At 39.7% G+C, this 18,634-nt stretch overlaps 1 protein-coding gene across 1 annotated transcript in view; it reads left to right on the top strand.

Annotated features, from left to right (window-relative positions):
- PLA2G4F (phospholipase A2 group IVF) overlaps nucleotides 1-18,634 on the top strand; it is a 222,540-nt gene that overhangs the window by 113,463 nt on the left and 90,443 nt on the right. The window contains exons 6-10 of the mRNA XM_053697916.1: nucleotides 5,756-5,798; nucleotides 14,051-14,114; nucleotides 14,529-14,686; nucleotides 16,344-16,457; nucleotides 18,139-18,176. Coding sequence (XP_053553891.1) covers nucleotides 5,756-5,798; nucleotides 14,051-14,114; nucleotides 14,529-14,686; nucleotides 16,344-16,457; nucleotides 18,139-18,176 — 417 coding nt within the window. The remainder of the gene's footprint in view (nucleotides 1-5,755; nucleotides 5,799-14,050; nucleotides 14,115-14,528; nucleotides 14,687-16,343; nucleotides 16,458-18,138; nucleotides 18,177-18,634) is intronic.

The following is an 18,634-nucleotide window of genomic DNA, read 5'->3' as shown; positions in this document are numbered from 1 at the left end:
ATGACTGGAGGTGACGTAGAGGGGAGGAGCTATATAGCAACTCTGCTGGGTGAATCCTCTTGCACTTCCTGTAGGGGAGCAGTTAATATCCCACAAGTAATGATGACCCGTGGACTGATCACACTACAGAAGAAAGGAATTTATCAGGTAAGCATAAATTATGTTTTTTTCCACATGGCTGGCTTAAATTTGCCTAGAAACAGTTTCCTGAGGCTTTCCACTGTGTTACTATGAGTGGGAGGGGCCTAATTTAGCGCTTTTTTGTGCAGTAACTTTTACAGACTAAGACATCCAGCTTCCTCCAGGAGTCCCCTGAATGCTATAGGACATCTCTAAAGGGCTCTTAGGCTTTCCAAAATCGTTTGTTGGGGAAGGTAGGCCCACAGCAAGGCTGTGGCAGTTGGTGTGACTGTTAAAAAACGTTTATCGTTTTTTTTTATCCGTTTTTTGAACTAAGGGGTTAATCCTCCATTTGCAAGTGGGTGCAATGCTCTGTTAGCTTATTATTCACACTGTCAAAATTTCGTTTGATTTACTGCCTTTTTTCACTGTTTTTCAAATTCTGACAAAAAAAATTTCTCTTAAAGGCACAGTACCGTTTTTTATATTTGCTTGTTAACTTGATTTAAAGTGTTTTCCAAGCTTGCTGGTCTCATTGCTAGTCTGTACAAACATGTCTGACATAGAGGAAACTCCTTGTTCATTATGTTTAAAAGCCATGGTGGAACCCCCTCTTAGAATGTGTACCAAATGTACTGATTTCACTTTAAGCAATAAAGATCATATTCTGTCTTTAAAAAATTTATCACCAGAGGAATCTGACGAGGGGGAAGTTATGCCAAAAAAAGACTAACTCTCCCCACGTGTCAGATCCTTTGACTCCTGCTCAAGGGACTCACGCTCAAATGGCACCAAGTACATCTAGGGCGCCCATAGCGTTTACTTTACAAGACATGGCGACAGTCATGGATAATACACTGTCAGCGGTATTAGCCAGACTACCTGAATTTAGAGGAAAGCGAGATAGCTCTGGAGTTAGACGAAATACAGAGCATACTGACGCTTTAAGAGCTATGTCTGATACTGCCTCACAATATGCAGAAGCTGAAGAAGGAGAACTAAGGAATGGGATAGACCAGGTGTGCCGTTCTCTCCCCCTCCTATTTTTAGAAAAATGTTTCCAATAGACGCCACCACACGGGACTTATGGCAGACAGTTCCTAAGGTGGAGAGAGCAGTTTCTACTCTAGCAAAGCGTACTACTATCCCTGTCGAGGACAGTTGTGCTTTCTTAGATCCAATGGATAAAAAGTTAGAGGGTTACCTTAAGAAAATGTTTATTCAACAAGGTTTTATCCTACAGCCCCTTGCATGCATTGCTCCTGTCACTGCTGCTGCGGCGTTCTGGTTTGAGTCTCTGGAAGAGGCTTTACAGGTAGCGACTCCATTGGATGACATACTTGACAAGCTTAGAGCACTTAAGCTAGCCAATTCTTTTGTTTCTGATGCCATTGTTCATTTGATTAAACTAACAGCTAAGAATTCTGGTTTTGCTATCCAGGCGCGCAGAGCGCTATGGCTTAAATCATGGTCAGCTGACGTTACTTCAAAGTCTAAGCTGCTTAACATTCCCTTCAAGAGGCAGACCCTATTTGGGCCTGGTTTGAAGGAGATTATTGCTGATATCACTGGAGGAAAAGGTCATGCCCTTCCTCAGGATAGGTCCAAATCAAGGGCCAAACAGTCTAATTTTTGTGCCTTTCGAAACTTCAAGGCAAGTGCGGCATCAACTTCCTCTAATGCAAAACAAGAGGGAACGTTTGCTCAGTCCAAGACGGTCTGGAGATCTAACCAGGCCTGGAACAAAGGTAAGCAGGCCAAAAAGCCTGCTGCTGCCTCTAAGACAGCATGAAGGAACGGCCCCCTATCCGGTAACGGATCTAGTAGGGGGCAGACTTTCGCTCTTCGCCCAGGCGTGGGCAAGAGATGTCCAGGATCCCTGGGCGTTGGAAATTATATCCCAGGGATATCTTCTGGACTTCAAGGCTTCCCCCCCAAAAGGGAGATTTCACCTTTCACAATTATCTGTAAACCAGATAAAGAGAGAGGCATTCTTACACTGTGTACAAGACCTCCTAGTTATGGGAGTGATCCATCCAGTTCCAAAGGAGGAACAGGGACAGGGATTTTACTCAAACCTGTTTGTGGTTCCCAAAAAAGAGGGAACCTTCAGACCAATTTTGGATCTAAAGATCTTAAACAAATTCCTCAGAGTTCCATCATTCAAGATGGAGACAATTCGTACCATCCTACCTATGATCCAGGAGGGTCAATACATGACTACAGTGGATTTAAAGGATGCTTATCTTCACATTCCGATACACAAAGATCATCATCGGTTTATCAGGTTTGCCTTCCTAGACAGGCATTACCAGTTTGTAACTCTTCCCTTTGGGTTAGCTACAGCCCCAAGAATTTTTACGAAGGTTCTGGGGTCGCTTCTGGCGGTCCTAAGGCTGCGGGGCATAGCAGTGGCCCCTTATTTAGACGACATCCTGATTCAGGCGTCAAACTTCCAAATTGCCAAGTCTCATATGGACATAGTGTTGGCATTTCTGAGGTCGCATGGGTGGAAGGTGAACGAGGAAAAGAGTTCTCTATCCCCCCTCACAAGAGTTTCCTTCCTAGGGACTCTGATAGATTCTGTAGAAATGAAAATTTACCTGACGGAGTCCAGGTTATCAAAACTTCTAAATTCCTGCCGTGTTCTTTATTCCATTCCTCGCCCTTCGGTGGCTCAGTGCATGGAAGTAATCAGCTTAATGGTAGCGGCAATGGACATAGTGCCGTTTGCTCACCTACATCTCAGACCGCTGCTCAGTCAGTGGAATGGGGATTATACACAGATTTGTCCCCTCTACTAAATCTGAATCAAGAGACCAGGGATTCTCTTCTCTGGTGGCTATCTCGGGTCCATCTGTCCAAAGGTATGACCTTTCGCAGGCCAGATTGGACAATTGTAACGACAGATGCCAGCCTTCTAGGTTGGGGTGCAGTCTGGAACTCCCTGAAGGTCACTCCTTCCAATAAACATTCTGGAACTAAGAGTGATATTCAATGCTCTTCAGGCTTGGCCTCAGCTAGCGACAATGAGGTTCATCAGATTTCAGTCGGACAACATCACGACTGTGGCTTACATCAACCATCAAGGGGGAACAAGGAGTTCCCTAGCGATGTTAGAAGTCTCAAAGATAATTCGCTGGGCGGAGATTCACTCTTGCCACCTATCGGCTATCCATATACCAGGTGTAGAGAACTGGGAGGTGGATTTTCTAAGTCGACAGACTTTTCATCCGGGGGAGTGGGAACTCCATCCGGAAGTGTTTGCACAATTGGTTCATCGTTGGGGCAAACCAGAACTGGATCTCATGGCGTCTCGCCAGAACGCCAAACTTCCTTGTTACGGATCCAGGTCCAGGGACCACAAGGCAACGCTGATAGATGCTCTAGCAGCGCCTTGGTCCTTCAACCTGGCTTATGTGTTTCCACCGTTTCCTCTGCTCCCTTGTCTGATTGCCAAAATCAAGCAGGAGAGAGCATCGGTGATCTTGATAGCGCTTGCGTGGCCACGCAGGATTTGGTATGCAGATCTGGTGGACATGTCATCCTTTCCACCATGGACTCTGCCGCTGAGACAGGACCTTCTACTTCAAGGTCCTTTCAACCATCCAAATCTAATTTCTCTGAGGCTGACTGCCTGGAGATTGAACGCTTGATTTTATCAAAGCGTGGCTTCTCCGAGTCAGTCATTGATACCTTAATACAGGCACGAAAGCCTGTCACCAGGAAAATCTATCATAAGATATGGCGTAAATATCTTTATTGGTGTGAATCCAAGGGCTACTCATGGAGTAAGGTCAGGATTCCCAGGATATTATCTTTTCTCCAAGAAGGATTGGAGAAAGGATTGTCAGCTAGTTCCTTAAATGGACAGATTTCTGCACTATCTATTCTTTTGCACAAGCGTCTGGCGGATGTCCCAGACGTTCAGGCATTTTGTCAGGCTTTAGTTAGAATCAAGCCTGTGTTTAAACCTGTTGCTCCACCTTGGAGCTTAAATTTGGTTCTTAAAGTTCTTCAGGGGGTTCCGTTTGAACCTCTTCATTTCATAGATATCAAACTTTTATCTTGGAAAGTTCTTTTTTTGGTAGCTATTTCCTCGGCTCGTAGAGTTTCCGATTTATCTGCCTTACAATGTGATTCTCCTTATCTGATCTTCCATGCAGATAAGGTAGTTCTGCGTACCAAACCTGGGTTTTTACTTAAGGTGGTATCTAATAAGAATATCAATCAAGAGATTGTTGTTCCGTCTTTGTGTCCTAATCCTTCTTCGAAGAAGGAACGTCTATTACACAATCTGGACATGGTTCGTGCTTTAAAGTTTTACTTACAAGCTACTAAAGATTTTCGTCAAACATCAGCTTTGTTTGTTGTCTACTCTGGACAGAGGAGAGGTCAAAAGGCTTCGGCAACCTCTCTTTCTTTTTGGCTAAGAAGCATAATCCGCTTAGCCTATGAGACTGCTGGCCAGCAGCCTCCAGAAAGGATTACAGCTCATTCTACTAGAGCTGTGGCTTCCACATGGGCCTTTAAAAATGAGGCTTCTGTTGAACAGATTTGCAATGCGGCGACTTGGTCTTCGCTTCATACTTTTTAAAAATTCTACAAATTTGATACTTTTGCTTCTTCGGAGGCTATTTTTGGGAGAAAGGTTTTACAGGCAGTGGTACCTTTCGTTTAAGTACCTGCCTTGTCCCTCCCTTCATCCGTGTACTTTAGCTTTGGTATTGGTATCCCACAAGTAATGGATGATCCGTGGACTGGATACACCTTACAAGAGAAAACATAATTTATGCTTACCTGATAAATTTATTTCTCTTGTGGTGTATCCAGTCCACGGCCCGCCCTGTCATTTTAAGGCAGGTATTTTTTATTTTTAAACTAGTCACCACTGCACCCTATGGTTTCTCCTTTCTCTGCTTGTTTGTGACTGGATATGGCAGTTAGGGGAGGAGCTATATAGCAGCACTGCTGTGGGTGGTCCTCTTGCAACTTCCTGTTGGGAAGGAGAATATCCCACAAGTAATGGATGATCCGTGGACTGGATACACCACAAGAGAAATAAATTTATCAGGTAAGCATAAATTATGTTTTTTCTTCTTTTGATATTTGTAAATGTATGCATTGAAATGAAAACTTCACATCCCTCATTCCATAATTGTTGCAGTACAAAATAGATTCTAATTTAGTATACTTTTACTCTGTTTCTGATTACTCTTCTTATGAATTATTTTACATGCATTATAAAAATGTACTTTAAATTACAACGTAGGCAGGCTAGGCTAAGAGTTGATTGCAGCAGGAATATCCTTTCAAATAGGCTGGGTTATATATCTCTTCCACCCCCCCCTCCCCCACTTGAATGTAGACTCTTGCTTTCATAGCTTTTCTATAGGTAATACTGCAGTATTGACAATTTCCATCTATTTCAAATAACCAACAATTTCAAATAACAAAAAAAAGTTAAGGTGCTATTTGTAATCTCACCCCAAACGGGTAAAATCGATCATTGGGAACTCATTGAAGGGGATACAATCTAACAGTGCAATGTCCCTTTAACTGTTTTGAGCATTTAGGACAGTTTTTCCATGTAATAAATCTGTTATAATGTGTGCCACCGTACTTATGTTCACAGCTCGGATCCCCCTGCTCAAATTATTACCAATGGAGTACTTGTGGTGAGTTGCCATCTATCCATTTTTCCTGTTATTTTAGTTTCTTTCTATCAGGCTTTCAACAAAGACTGTTATAAAAACACAGCAGCATGAAGCTCCCCAAATTTCAAAACTCTGCTCCTTATATCATACTGTAGTACCCACTAAACCACAGCACTCAAACACTTTGCACTTTTAGATCACATGGCTATTATGTAATGTAGACAAATGAGAAAGCTCTGCCATTAAAACAGACATAAATTTATCACTAGGGTTTATTCTCTATTTTGCCAGACTGATAAGTTAGGGAAATGGATTAAAGGGACAGTCTACCATAGAATTGTTATTGTTTTAAAATATAGATAATCCATTTATTACCCATTCCCCAGTTTTGCATAACCAACACAGTTATATTAATATACTTTTTATCTCTGATTACATTGTATCTAGGAACCTTCTTCCAGCCCCCTGATCACATGACTGTGACTGTTTATTATCTATTGTCTTAAATTTAGCATTGTTTTGTGCTAAATCTTAAATAACTCCCAACACATAAACAGAACCCTTCTAATGACTCCATCATGCAGGAATTAACATTAGCCAGATCAGAACTTAAGGAACTCCTCACCAAAACATACCAACGTAATGCATTACACCTAAAGCAATATTACTATGAAGGGGGCAACAAACCGGGGAAAATTCTAGCGAGAACACTTCTCAGGAAACGGTTATCCTCTTATATACATACCATAAAGTCCAAAACCGGCATCCCTGTCTCAAGCAGCAAACTCATTGCCTCTGCCTTTAGAGACTATTATAGATCGCTATATAATATAGAGGACACAACGACCGCCCCGCACACACAACTGGAGCTAGACACTCTTGAAGATCAAACGAATATATACTTTAGGAACATTAATCTCCCCTCTTTAACAGAAGAGGAAAAACTTGACCTAGCCTCCCCTTTCTCTGAAGAAGAGTTACAATTAGCAATCAAAGACATGCCGACTGGTAAGAGCCCGGGCCCAGACGGTTATACCCCTAGATATTACAAAATGCTTAGTAAAACACTATCTCCTCACTTACTTAAGCTTTTTAATTCCCTAAGGCAGTGCTTTCCAAACTGTGTGTCGGGACACACTAGTGTGTCGGCAGCAGTGTGTAGGTGTGTCCCTGCTTCAGCACAATTTTTTTAAAATTTTTTGGGGGTTTCTGACTTTCCGTCACGCATATCACATGGTTGACACGTGATTGATACCTAGTGAGTCGCAGATCATCTTAACCAATTGGCGCAGCTCAGTGGGAACTGAAACTATTCCCATTGGCGGCTTTGGCAGCACATTGGCTCCTGACTGCAGGTGTAGTCTCCTTAATTGGCTTGTGACTGCATGTGTAGTCAGTGAGTGGGACAGCAGTGTGTTTGCAGCGTGGGCAGTAGTCAATCGGACTCACCGAGCTCTGAGGGCGGCAGCTTAAACGCTGAGCTGAAGTCAGAAGTCAGTGGGGGTTTTTTTGCAACTAGCTCCCAATAGTGCATTGCTGCTCCTGCTCTTGATATATGGATAGGAAGTGGAAGCTTAAAAATGCTTGATGATGAAATGCAAATCTAATATTCAACTAAATATTCAGAAATTGTGTTCATTCCATCAACCTCATACATCCCATTAAAATAGTAGCTATTGGTGGTGTTAAACTTTTTTTAATTCTTGCACATACATACTGTTACTTGTAATTACATTTCATTATTATATAATTTATGTATGTGTCCATATCTCTTAAAACAAGTTAGTTTAACCTCCTTTTTGCTAGTACAACTAAATTACTGTGTCGCGAAATGATGTAGGTCTACAAAGTGTGTCACCAACATGAAAAGTTTGGAAAGCTCTGCCCTAAGGGATAGACCCATATTATCCAAATCATTACTAGAAGCGCATATTACAGTTATCCCCAAACCTGGGAAGCCAGCCAACTGCCCAGAGAATTTTAGACCCATCTCACTTATAAATTCAGATATGAAACTTTTAGCTAAAGTCTTTGCTAACAGATTAAACAAATATTTACCAAAACTGATCGCCTCGGACCAATCAGGCTTCATTCCAGGCCGTGAAGCTTGTGATAACACTATTAAAATTTTGCAATTGATTAGTTATGCTAAGTTGTCGCGGACTCCAATGGTCCTTTTTGCAACCGACAAGGAGAAGGCCTTCGACAGGGTGCGGTGGTCTTTTCTGCGCATGACTAAGATGAGAATTCCAGAGCCCTTCTTAAATTCGACCATGGCTTTATACTCTTCCCCAAACGCAAAAGTTAGAATAAATGGCACATTCTCTGAGTCTTTTGAAATTAATAATGGCACTAGACAGGGCTGTCCCTTATCCCCTCTTCCTTTTGCCATATCTATCGAAGTACTAGCCCAAAAAGTCAGAGAAAACAAAGAGATCACGGGAATAGTAGTGGGTGAGAACGAACACAAACAAGCCCTTTATGCTGACGATGCACTATTTTCTTTGACAAACGCAGAGACAGCTATTCCTGCATTGTTAACAAAGATAAATAAATATAGTAGGATCTCCAATTTTCATTTAAATATCTCTAAATCTGAAATTCTTAACATCAACACCAACCCAATTCATGTACAACACTTAAGCAGCTATTATAACATTCCTATTGCCCAACATAAACTGAAATATTTAGGGATTAATCTTACACATACTCCTCAGGATTTATACAAACTCAACTACAACAATATAAAAAACGAAATAATTAGAGACATCTCGGTCTGGAAAAATAAAAAACTTTCGTGGTTGGGGAGAATAGGGGTTCTGAAAATGAATGTTCTTCCTCGCATTTTATATCTTTTCCAGACCCTTCCCATTCAACTCCCTGAAGGATACATAAACCAATTACAAAAAGCTTTCGAACAATACAATTGGGATGGCACTAGACCCAGAATCCCAAAGAAAACCATGTATCTTTCTAGGGACAACGGAGGCCTGGGTGTCCCATGTCTACAAACATACAAATATGCAATATCCCTTCAACACATAGTAGAATGGGGACACAATTCAAGTGATAAAGCCTGGATACACATAGACAAATTTTTAAAACTAACAATGTAGCAACGTTAGCTTGGATACCTCGTCAAAAAAGATCTAAGACAATTGAAAAATATCACATTACAGCAGGGGTATTGTCAGACTGGGACAAACCATTATCCACTAGTACACATATTTCCTCGAAAGATGGCCCTCTTACACCTATTCTGGAACATATAGAACTCTCATATTACCGTTTAGGCTTTACTAAACTACAACCGTACAGCCTTAGATTAGGGTCAGTCTATTTTATCTCAGAAAATGGCAGAATCAAGACACAATCCGAATTGGAAGAAGCCCATGGGGAGATATTCTCCTCATGGTTTCATTACCACCAACTAATCCACTTCATCTCCCATCACAAACACAAGGAGGCTCTTGGTAGGAGACTCACACCCTTTGAGACACTTTGTATTTCTACACCAGCCCCGACACACTTAATTTCTAAACTTTACAAGATACTATCCAATTCTGAGGCAGCAGACCTTCCTTCTTACACATATTCTTGGAATAGGGAATTGGGACGCGAAATAGAGGTAGAAACTTGGCACCAAGCCTTTAGACTAATTAAAAAATCCTCGGTCTCTGCAACAACTCAAGAAATCCACCTAAAGTTTCTATACAGGTGGTACTTAACCCCGTTGCGCCTCCATAGGATTTTTCCCGCACTCAGCAACACATGTTGGAGGGGTTGTGGGGAAGAGGGCTCTCTTCTCCACATTTGGTGGTCATGCTCCCGGCTACAAAGATTCTGGCCAGACATTATGACAGAGATATCAGAGATTCTTGGAATCGAGATCCCTCATAACCCAAATATCATTCTGTTTCTCGACCTCCCCAAGATAGAAGGGGTAGGTAAACTATCACTACTCCTAATTATGCTCACTGCAGCTAAAAAACTCATACCAGGGGACTTCCGGGCAGCGGCCATCTTGCTGGTCGCACTGAGCTTCAGCTCCTGAGTTACTTGCCAGATTTTCCTAAGTTTACCTTGAAGTTTTGGCGACAGGCCATCTAAACTGGTAGAGCAGCTCGACTGAAGGCACTCTGACACAAACGGCAGGGTTTTTTGGAATATAGTGTGGTTTCCCAGCCCTCAGTACCGGACTTTTAATTTGAGGCCTTCCCCTGTATACGAAGCCTCACCTGTCCTCACCATTGTCACACCATTGCCGTGTGGCCAGTGCCTTTCGGGGCAAACTACCTAACAGATTAACCTACACTGGGTTAATAAGAGAAAGCTACAAGAATACTGATACAAAATGGATCCTAGAGAAGCATAGTTAATTGCCGTCATTACCAAACTACTAGACGACCAACTCACAAGCATCTCAGACCTCCTGGCATCAGAATATAGTGGAATCTGCATTTCCAAGACCGCAACGAGCTCCCCAAAGAGGTGAGAAACTGTAGCTACTGTGGGAGAGGAAGTTACTGGGGTAAAGTGTATCTCGCTTGCGGTGACAGCTGTTATTCAGCCTGATTCTGAGATCGGAGGTGAACAGGAAGCTGCCCCTGTAAATGGAGGTCTGAGCGGGCACCCTGACAGAGATGAGCTCTCGGTTAAACTCATACCCAGGAGCTTACCATTTCCACCGGGAGCACAAACAGTGTTGGCACGGATGGAGAGAGGACGCAATCTACCAGCCCGCTATACTCATATGGAGCATGGAGCTGCTTGCTGTAGCTGACAGGGATCTGTTATCTGAAGATGTTCCGTGTCTGTATATGGGAGCAGAGGCTGTATTCATTCCTACCATACAAGGAGACATGCTTGTTCAGAAAGGGTCGTGGCTTACTGACCCTCACTGTCTCCATGCTGAGAATGCGGAGGCTACCCGGCTGTCGCAAGTGGAACATATGGCTGCATACACAATTTCACAGCATCTTGTCTTGCCCATCTACTATTTTCTCTACCGGGCTGTGAGGACTGGAATTGGTTAGTGAGGGGACTCCTTATGCGCACATGCCTGGAGCTATGACTTTGCCTATGTATCTTCCTAGTGTGCCGAAAAAGCCCATGGACCTATCTTGGGGATTTTATCACACCGGTGGGAACTCACCTTGTTACATTCTGGACGGTCCATGAGAGGGTATGGATTCGGGAAGATTACCACAGGGTGTAGTGACGGCTTGTGTGTAGCAGTAACTCTCTGTTAATTGCTTGGCCTGCCTAATTGTCCTTCTCCCTGGGACTTTTACACCACGAGCCACCCTATATTTCTCAAAGTGGAGAGTTATTGTTGTTTTGTTTTTTGTGTTTCTTATTATTTCTGGGAGATCTCGCAATGATGGCTGACAAGCCTGAAGCATGTTGTTTATCCTTCCTTTATTATGTGCATGGACACTCTAATAGGCATTGACTCCTAAACAGTTTATGGACACATCAATTGTGTGTCGATGGTCAAAATATCTGAAGCCTAGGCCTGTATGATTTGTGTAATGTAGGGTGTACCCTTTGTTTTTGTCACATAATATAATGCTGAAGACAGCTCGTTAGGGTTAATGTACAAACTATATTTTAACATTGTATGATCCTTTTTGATATCTGAGGGCTAGTACTGTATATAATCCTATATATGTTTATTATATTGTCAGATTGTTAGTCTTCTACCAGCCTCTTATAGTTAGTGGTTGGCTCATGCATGCCTTACAGTGACCTATGCAAGGGGAGGGAAATGTAATGAGGGCTCCCACCATTTCTTTCTTAATTACTTAGGAAGCATACCCCATAATATCAATTATCTGCGCTACACATGTCTTTCATATGCTCATCAACTTCATTCTCCCCCAGCTACCTGACAGTGGCAGTTGTACTCCCAGCTCCATAGTAGTAAGACTCAATGTTGGCTATGACAATAAGTGAATCTTATTATATGCACATAACTTCTAAATAACTTAAAAACTGAGGTACAACCAAAGTAACCCATGAGTGGTTACCTACTTATCATAATACTCCTCATTAAGCAATCTATATATTTTATCATACGAGGTCCAAAAGTGGCCTCCTGGGTGATATGGAGGGGTTATAGTGTATATGGCACATTAAGAATAAGTTGGTTATGTTACAAAACTTCCAACTCTGCATTGTTGTTACGAATAAGTTTGTATTACACATTTATATGTTGGAAATAGTGGATTCTAAGCTGCAACGCTGTCATGTAACCGTAGTTTATATTTATGATGTATCTGTGCTTTTCCTAAACCTCAATAAAAATTTATTAAAAAAAAAAAAAAAAAAACTCATACCAAAACATTGGAAATCCCAAACAGTTCCCACCCGAGAGGAATGGAGGATTACAGTTTCCGACCTTCTCTCACTGGAGAGATATCATTTTCTATAAATGCACCATTTGGAAACTTACGAGTTGATGCTGGCATTATGGCAAAGAAAGATATAATTCTTAAAAGTGTTTTTTTTTCCCCCCCAACTTTCTCCTCCCTCCTGCATACTTGTTCCTCTTTCCTTTTTCCCTTCACACACTAATATCTCTTTCTCTTCTTTATTCTTGAAAAACTCTGTGACTGTTCGCAACTTTTGTTGTTAAACTCCTGAAAACTGTAAAAATTAAATAGCACTGTGAGAAAAGTTTTGACATATTCTAAACACTGCAATTATACACCTGTCTTCTCATGCTTATATATTTTACAATGGATTAGACAATTTTGGTTTGTAAAGTTTAAAATATGGTTTCCAAGATCTCTCAGATTTGTACCAAATCCATGTTTTGTATTATGCTTATCTAGAAATGTTACCTTGTTGTCTTTTTCAATATCTTAATAAAGATTTAAAACAAAATCTTAAATAACTCCCTGTGCCTGAACACAGTGTTATCTATATGGCCCACGTGTACTTTCTGTCTCTTTGCGTTGAAAAGAGATGTAAAAAGCATGTGATAAGAGCAAGCCCTCAAAGGCTTAGAAATTAGCATGCAAGCCTACCTATGTTTAGTTTAAACTAAGAATACCAAGAGAAAAAAGCAAATTTGATGATAAAAGTAAATTGGAAAGTTGATTAAAATTAAAAGTCCTATCTGAATAATGAAAGTTTAATTTATAATAGACTGTCCCTTTAAATATATATATATATATATATATATATATATATATTAGTGGTAAAGCCTGTGTACACTGGCCAAAATGTGTAATGAAAGAAATATACATATCCCTCTGTCACTGTCCCTCTGTCTCTTTGTCCCTCTGTCTCTTTGTCCCTCTGTCCATGGTATTGAGCCGGTTGTTCGTTCCTGTGAGTGTGCTTCTCTCTGTGTGTATTTAGTCTCCCTATGGGGGAAAAGGGGCAACCAGACGTGGACTCCTTGCTCAGTGTGCTTAGAGGAATATGGCTACACCTCACTGACGAGGCCCAATGAAGGCCGAAATGATCGTCTGGGGTTCCTTGTTCAGAGAGGAATTGCCTGGTATTTCGGCGCTGGACTGACTGTAATAGGCGGGATCAGACTTACTACAGGAAAGGTCTACTCTGTGAAAAGCATTACTGGGCTAAAAGAAGTTGCACCCAGGTGGTAAATCGCCATAGAACAGGCTAACCATAGTATTGAGCCAGTAGTTCGTTCCTGTGAGTGCACTTCTCTCTGTATGTATTTAGTCTCCCTATGGGAAAAAGGGGCAACCAGACATGGACTCCTTGCTCAGTGTGCTTAGAGGAATACTGCTACACCTCAATCCCACAAGGCTTCTATGTGCAGTCACCAATCAGCAGCTACTGAGCCTATTTAGATATTCTTTCAGCCAAGGATATCAAGAGAATGAAGCAAATTAGATAATAGAAGTAATTTGGAAAGTTGTTTAAAATTGCATGCTCCTTTATTAGTCATGAAAGGAAAAAAAAATGTTTTTCATGTCCCTTTAAAAAATACACAACTTCCTTGCATTAGTCCCATATGTTCCAAACAGGGGCAAAATGCTTATGAGCATCACATTTAGAGGGTCCTTGACAGAATCATGAAAAGAGATTTCAAAGGCAATACATATTTTTATGCTTATCTTTAGCAATTTTGATATTGATTTATTCCCCCCAAATGACATTTCTTATTTCATGTTCACAGAAAATAAATTAGTGATACTTTTCTTTAATTTCTATTACTTACAAAACAAATGCAGTTCTAGACAAAAACTTTGATTTATGATTACAAAATTTGATTTTTAACAATTTCTCAGGCTCATCCCTGCCTTTGTGTTGAAGGACAGTTACACGGCACAGCAAAGCAAAACGTAGAAAAAAGTAAGTTTTCATTTGTGATTACATGTACACCTCTAACTTGCAAACATTTGTTTGTAGGTAGGTAAATGTAGCCACCAATCAGTAAGTGCTACCCAGGTGCTGAACCAAAAATGGGCCTATAAGTATAGCAATGAATGGTAATAGGAGTAAATTAGAAAGTTGCTTTAAATTGCATGCTCTGTCTAAATCATGAAAGAAAATATTTGGCTTTTGTGTCCCTTTAAAGTATCTTCCCTCCTTCTTCTATGATGCATTTGAACACTTTGAGTAATTGACAGTTAAATTAGTTTATCATTGCTCTGAACATTTTCGACAGTCAATTACTGTGAGTATTGTAAGTGATAATGTCTAATAAAAAAATTTAAGGTGAGCTTTCTGGCTGATCTTTAATAGGTGTCTCATGTCATTCCTCAGGAAATGGGCTCCTAAAGATGTGTATGCCTGGGTCATATGAAAAGCAAATAAGCCTGCCAGCGTCTCAGGAAAATGACATTCAATTTGTTTTTCATGTGAACAAAGATCAGAGCCCTAAATTAGACCTTTATCTACAGCAGAGTCTGCGAGTGGGACAGGTGAGTGATCAGACTTCACCTCAACTAAATAAAACTAGTTTGTGCTTTGTGTGTGTATATATATATATATATATATATATATATATATATATATAGTCTTTTGTTCTGCGCCAAATCTCTGTGGACATATAATATATTACAGGGGAAGAAGCTCCCCTATATCTATACACTTACTTAGAAAACCTCAATCGATATGAGGTAAGTAATCACCCTTGGAATGATAATCCACGTAAATCTCTGCAGCTCCTATTAATTGGATCCGTTCCAATAGGGACCTGAAGCTGTATTCACCTATTGCTGTGTTCTGAGGCAGTGGTTATGATCCTCTCCGAAAACGTTAAATGGCTCATGCAGTATACAGGGAGACAAAAAGACAGAGGTACCAAAATAGTGAAGTAAGTTTTATTAAGTTCCCCACAATACAGGTACCCCCAAGGTCTCCCACTCACACTTAAAAACCTCAATCTTATGAGGTAAGTAAAAGCATATATGCCACGATAGACAAAGATAAGATCGTATAAAGGCCTCAATGTAACCCAAATGTATCCGTACAGCGTCCCTGACGCGTTTCAAAGTCTCCTTCTTCCTCAGAGGGATAGAAGTACGTGATAACTTACGTTAGTTTGATTCCAACATTTAAAACCGGCATCATGTTTGTACATCGTTATTCTCGCCTTCTAATTGGCCAAGATTCTCAACCGGTCATTGGATTCCAATGACCGGTTGAGAATCTTGGCCAATTAGAAGGCGAAAATAACGATGTACAAACATGGTGCCGGTTTAAAATGTTGGAATCAAACTAATGTAAGTTATCACGTACTTCTATCCCTCTGAGGAAGAAGGAGACTTTGAAACGCGTCAGGGACGCTGTACGGATACATTTGGGTTACATTGAGGCCTTTATACGATCTTATCTTTGCCTATCGTGGCATATATGCTTTTACTTACCTCATAAGATTGAGGTTTTTAAGTGTGAGTGGGAGACCTTGGGGGTACCTGTATTGTGGGGAACTTAATAAAACTTACTTCACTATTTTGGTACCTCTGTCTTTTTGTCTCCCTGTATACTGCATGAGCCATTTAACGTTTTCGGAGAGGATCATAACCACTGCCTCAGAACACAGCAATAGGTGAATACAGCTTCAGGTCCCTATTGGAACGGATCCAATTAATAGGAGTTGCAGAGATTTACGTGGATTATCATTCCAAGGGTGATTACTTACCTCATATCGATTGAGGTTTTCTAAGTAATTGTATAGATATAGGGGAGCTTCTTCCCCTGTAATATATTATATGTCCACAGAGATTTGGCGCAGAACAAAATACTTTTTTTCTATATTCATTTAGTGAAGATAAAGTGGGAATCTTCACGAAATTATTCAGTTCAGCTGCCTTTTTCTCTGAATATAACTATTCATGGACTTTCTATTATTTTGACTATTTTAATTGTGCAAGTATTTATTGTATATTATTTATTATTCATTCTTATGTGTTTATGCATACTTGTTATTTATAATATTACAACATTTTATCTAACAACATTAGGATAGCGCAGTCTTCTTATCTTGTTTTAATATATATATATATATATATATATATATATATATATATATATATATATATAAAACATGTGACTTCAGCTTGTATTTGTTGTCAGGATGACATGGCACCAGAGATGGACAAGCAGACTTTTCTGAAAGGTGAAGGATCCATATCTATTTCATCACTTCCTGTTGATCAGGAAGTAGAAATCAGCATCCCACTTTCCAAGGTGAAACCATTTTTGATATACCTATATATTCTTACATTCTATACCCAGTGACGACATATTACTGAACACAATTAATCAAGATAACATTTCCTAATTATTGCATACATTTTCTCACTAATGAACTATTTCATTATAATTAAATATATATAATTAAATATATATAATTAAAAACCATATCAATTTTAACAATTAGAAGTATACAGACATTAGTTAAAAATTAAGCGTTGCAACATATACAAAAAGGGTGTAAAAAATTAAAGTAACATCTCATATTACATTTGAAGCAACCCCATTTTAAAGTGGTTTAGATTAAAGGGACACTGAACCCAAATTATTTATTTTGTGATTCAGATAGAGCATGCGATTTTAAGCAACTTTCTAATTTACTCCTATTATCAAATTTTCATCATTCTCTTAGTATGTTTATTTGAAAAGCAAGAATGTACGTTTAGATGCCGGACCATTTTTGTTGAACAGCCTGGGTTGTTCTTGCTGATTGGTGGATTAATTTAAACGACCAATAAACAAGTGCTGTCCAGAGTCCTCAACCAAAAAATAGCTTAGATGCCTTCTTTTTCAAATAAAGATAGCAAGAGAACAAAGAAACATTGATAATAGGAGTGAATTAGAAAGTTGCTTAAAATTGCATGCTCTATCTGAATCACAAAAGAAAAAAATTGGGTTCAGTGTCCTTTTAAAGACAGTTGATTCCATATAAGAAAGAACATTTTAATGTAATATCAAGGTGAGAGGGGTAGCTGAGGGAATGAAGTGAAAGAAGTTGAGATGATTACGAGGCCTATATCGTGTGTTTTTTAAAACAAATATTTTTGACAGAGCATGAAATATTTGAATCAGAATGTCATTTAATGCTGTAGACTTTAATTCATCTGAGCTTTTCATTTTTACATTACTGACGTTGCAAGCTTGCACAGATAATAAGCAGGTTGTGCTCATCATAAACTGATCAGTTGTCTCTAGGGTTACCACATTGGCCATGTTTTCCTGGACACTTGTGAGTTACACATGCTGCAGTGTGTGAAGAGGGGAACATACATTGCACCCCTGGACAGCACACAAATGGTGATCCTGGACAGCACTATTCATGTTCCTCCCTGCAACCCTGCAGCATGTGTAACTCATAAGTGTCCAGGAAAACATGGCTGAACCTGGGTTACGCTTGCCATCAATAAGCAGGCGCTATCCAGGTGCTGAACCGAAAATGGGATGGCTCCTAAGCTTTAATTTTTAAATTTAAATTTTTAATTTAAAATTCCTGCTTTTTAAATAAAAATTAAAAAAAAGTAAGAAAAACTGATAATAGAAGTAAAGTAAAGAGTAAATTAGAAAGTTGCTTAAAATTGCATGCTCTATCTGAATCATTAAAGAAAAAATGTGGGTTTAGAACCCCTTTAAATACATGGGTAATCTTGAGTCAGTAATGCAAACAAACATGACATGCTCTAACAAAATGGAGGATGTCATTTTTGCTTTAGACTGTTCCTTTAAGACGCATCAAAATATGGTGTGGATCTTTTGCAGTGTGCTCTTGGATTTTTCATTATGGCACACATTTATTACAGGAACAAAGAGAAAGAAAGACTAACAGAGAGTGCCAACACATTTTTTGTTTAAATAGGTGAACCTCTGTTTATTGACAATACTTCTGTTCTTTCACCAGGCGGAAAAAGTCGAGATGAGTTTGAAAGCAGAGGATAGGTGAGTTATATGCTTGGAAATTGTACAAATATCTATAAAAGCTAAATGTATGAAATAATAGTGGTAAGATTTGTTGTTTGGTGATAGTATCCCCCACAAACACTTAAAGGTACATAATAGAGATATCTAATTGGTTTGTGCATTTCATGGTTGCACAAATGCCTTTAGCTATGTGTTTAACCTCTCTAAAGTGGCTATTAGATATGTTCATTATTTTGGCATTGCTTATGTTAGGGAAATGAATGCCAAAAATGGCAATGATCAGCAGAATTTTGCTAATTTTAGTGCTGAATTTATTAAAATGTGCAACACACAAGCATTTGTATTTGCACAGATATTTAGGTGTTGCACTATTACTAGGGTGACCATATTGCTGCTTTAAAAAGGGACACATATAAAAAATACATATGTCAGGGCTGTTTTCCAGGGCTGTTTAAATAAATGTTTTGTATAAGAAC

This window comes from Bombina bombina, chromosome 1 (assembly GCF_027579735.1).
Source record: "Bombina bombina isolate aBomBom1 chromosome 1, aBomBom1.pri, whole genome shotgun sequence".
Lineage (NCBI taxonomy): Eukaryota > Metazoa > Chordata > Amphibia > Anura > Bombinatoridae > Bombina > Bombina bombina.
This window is presented reverse-complemented; position numbering and strand designations above follow the sequence as displayed.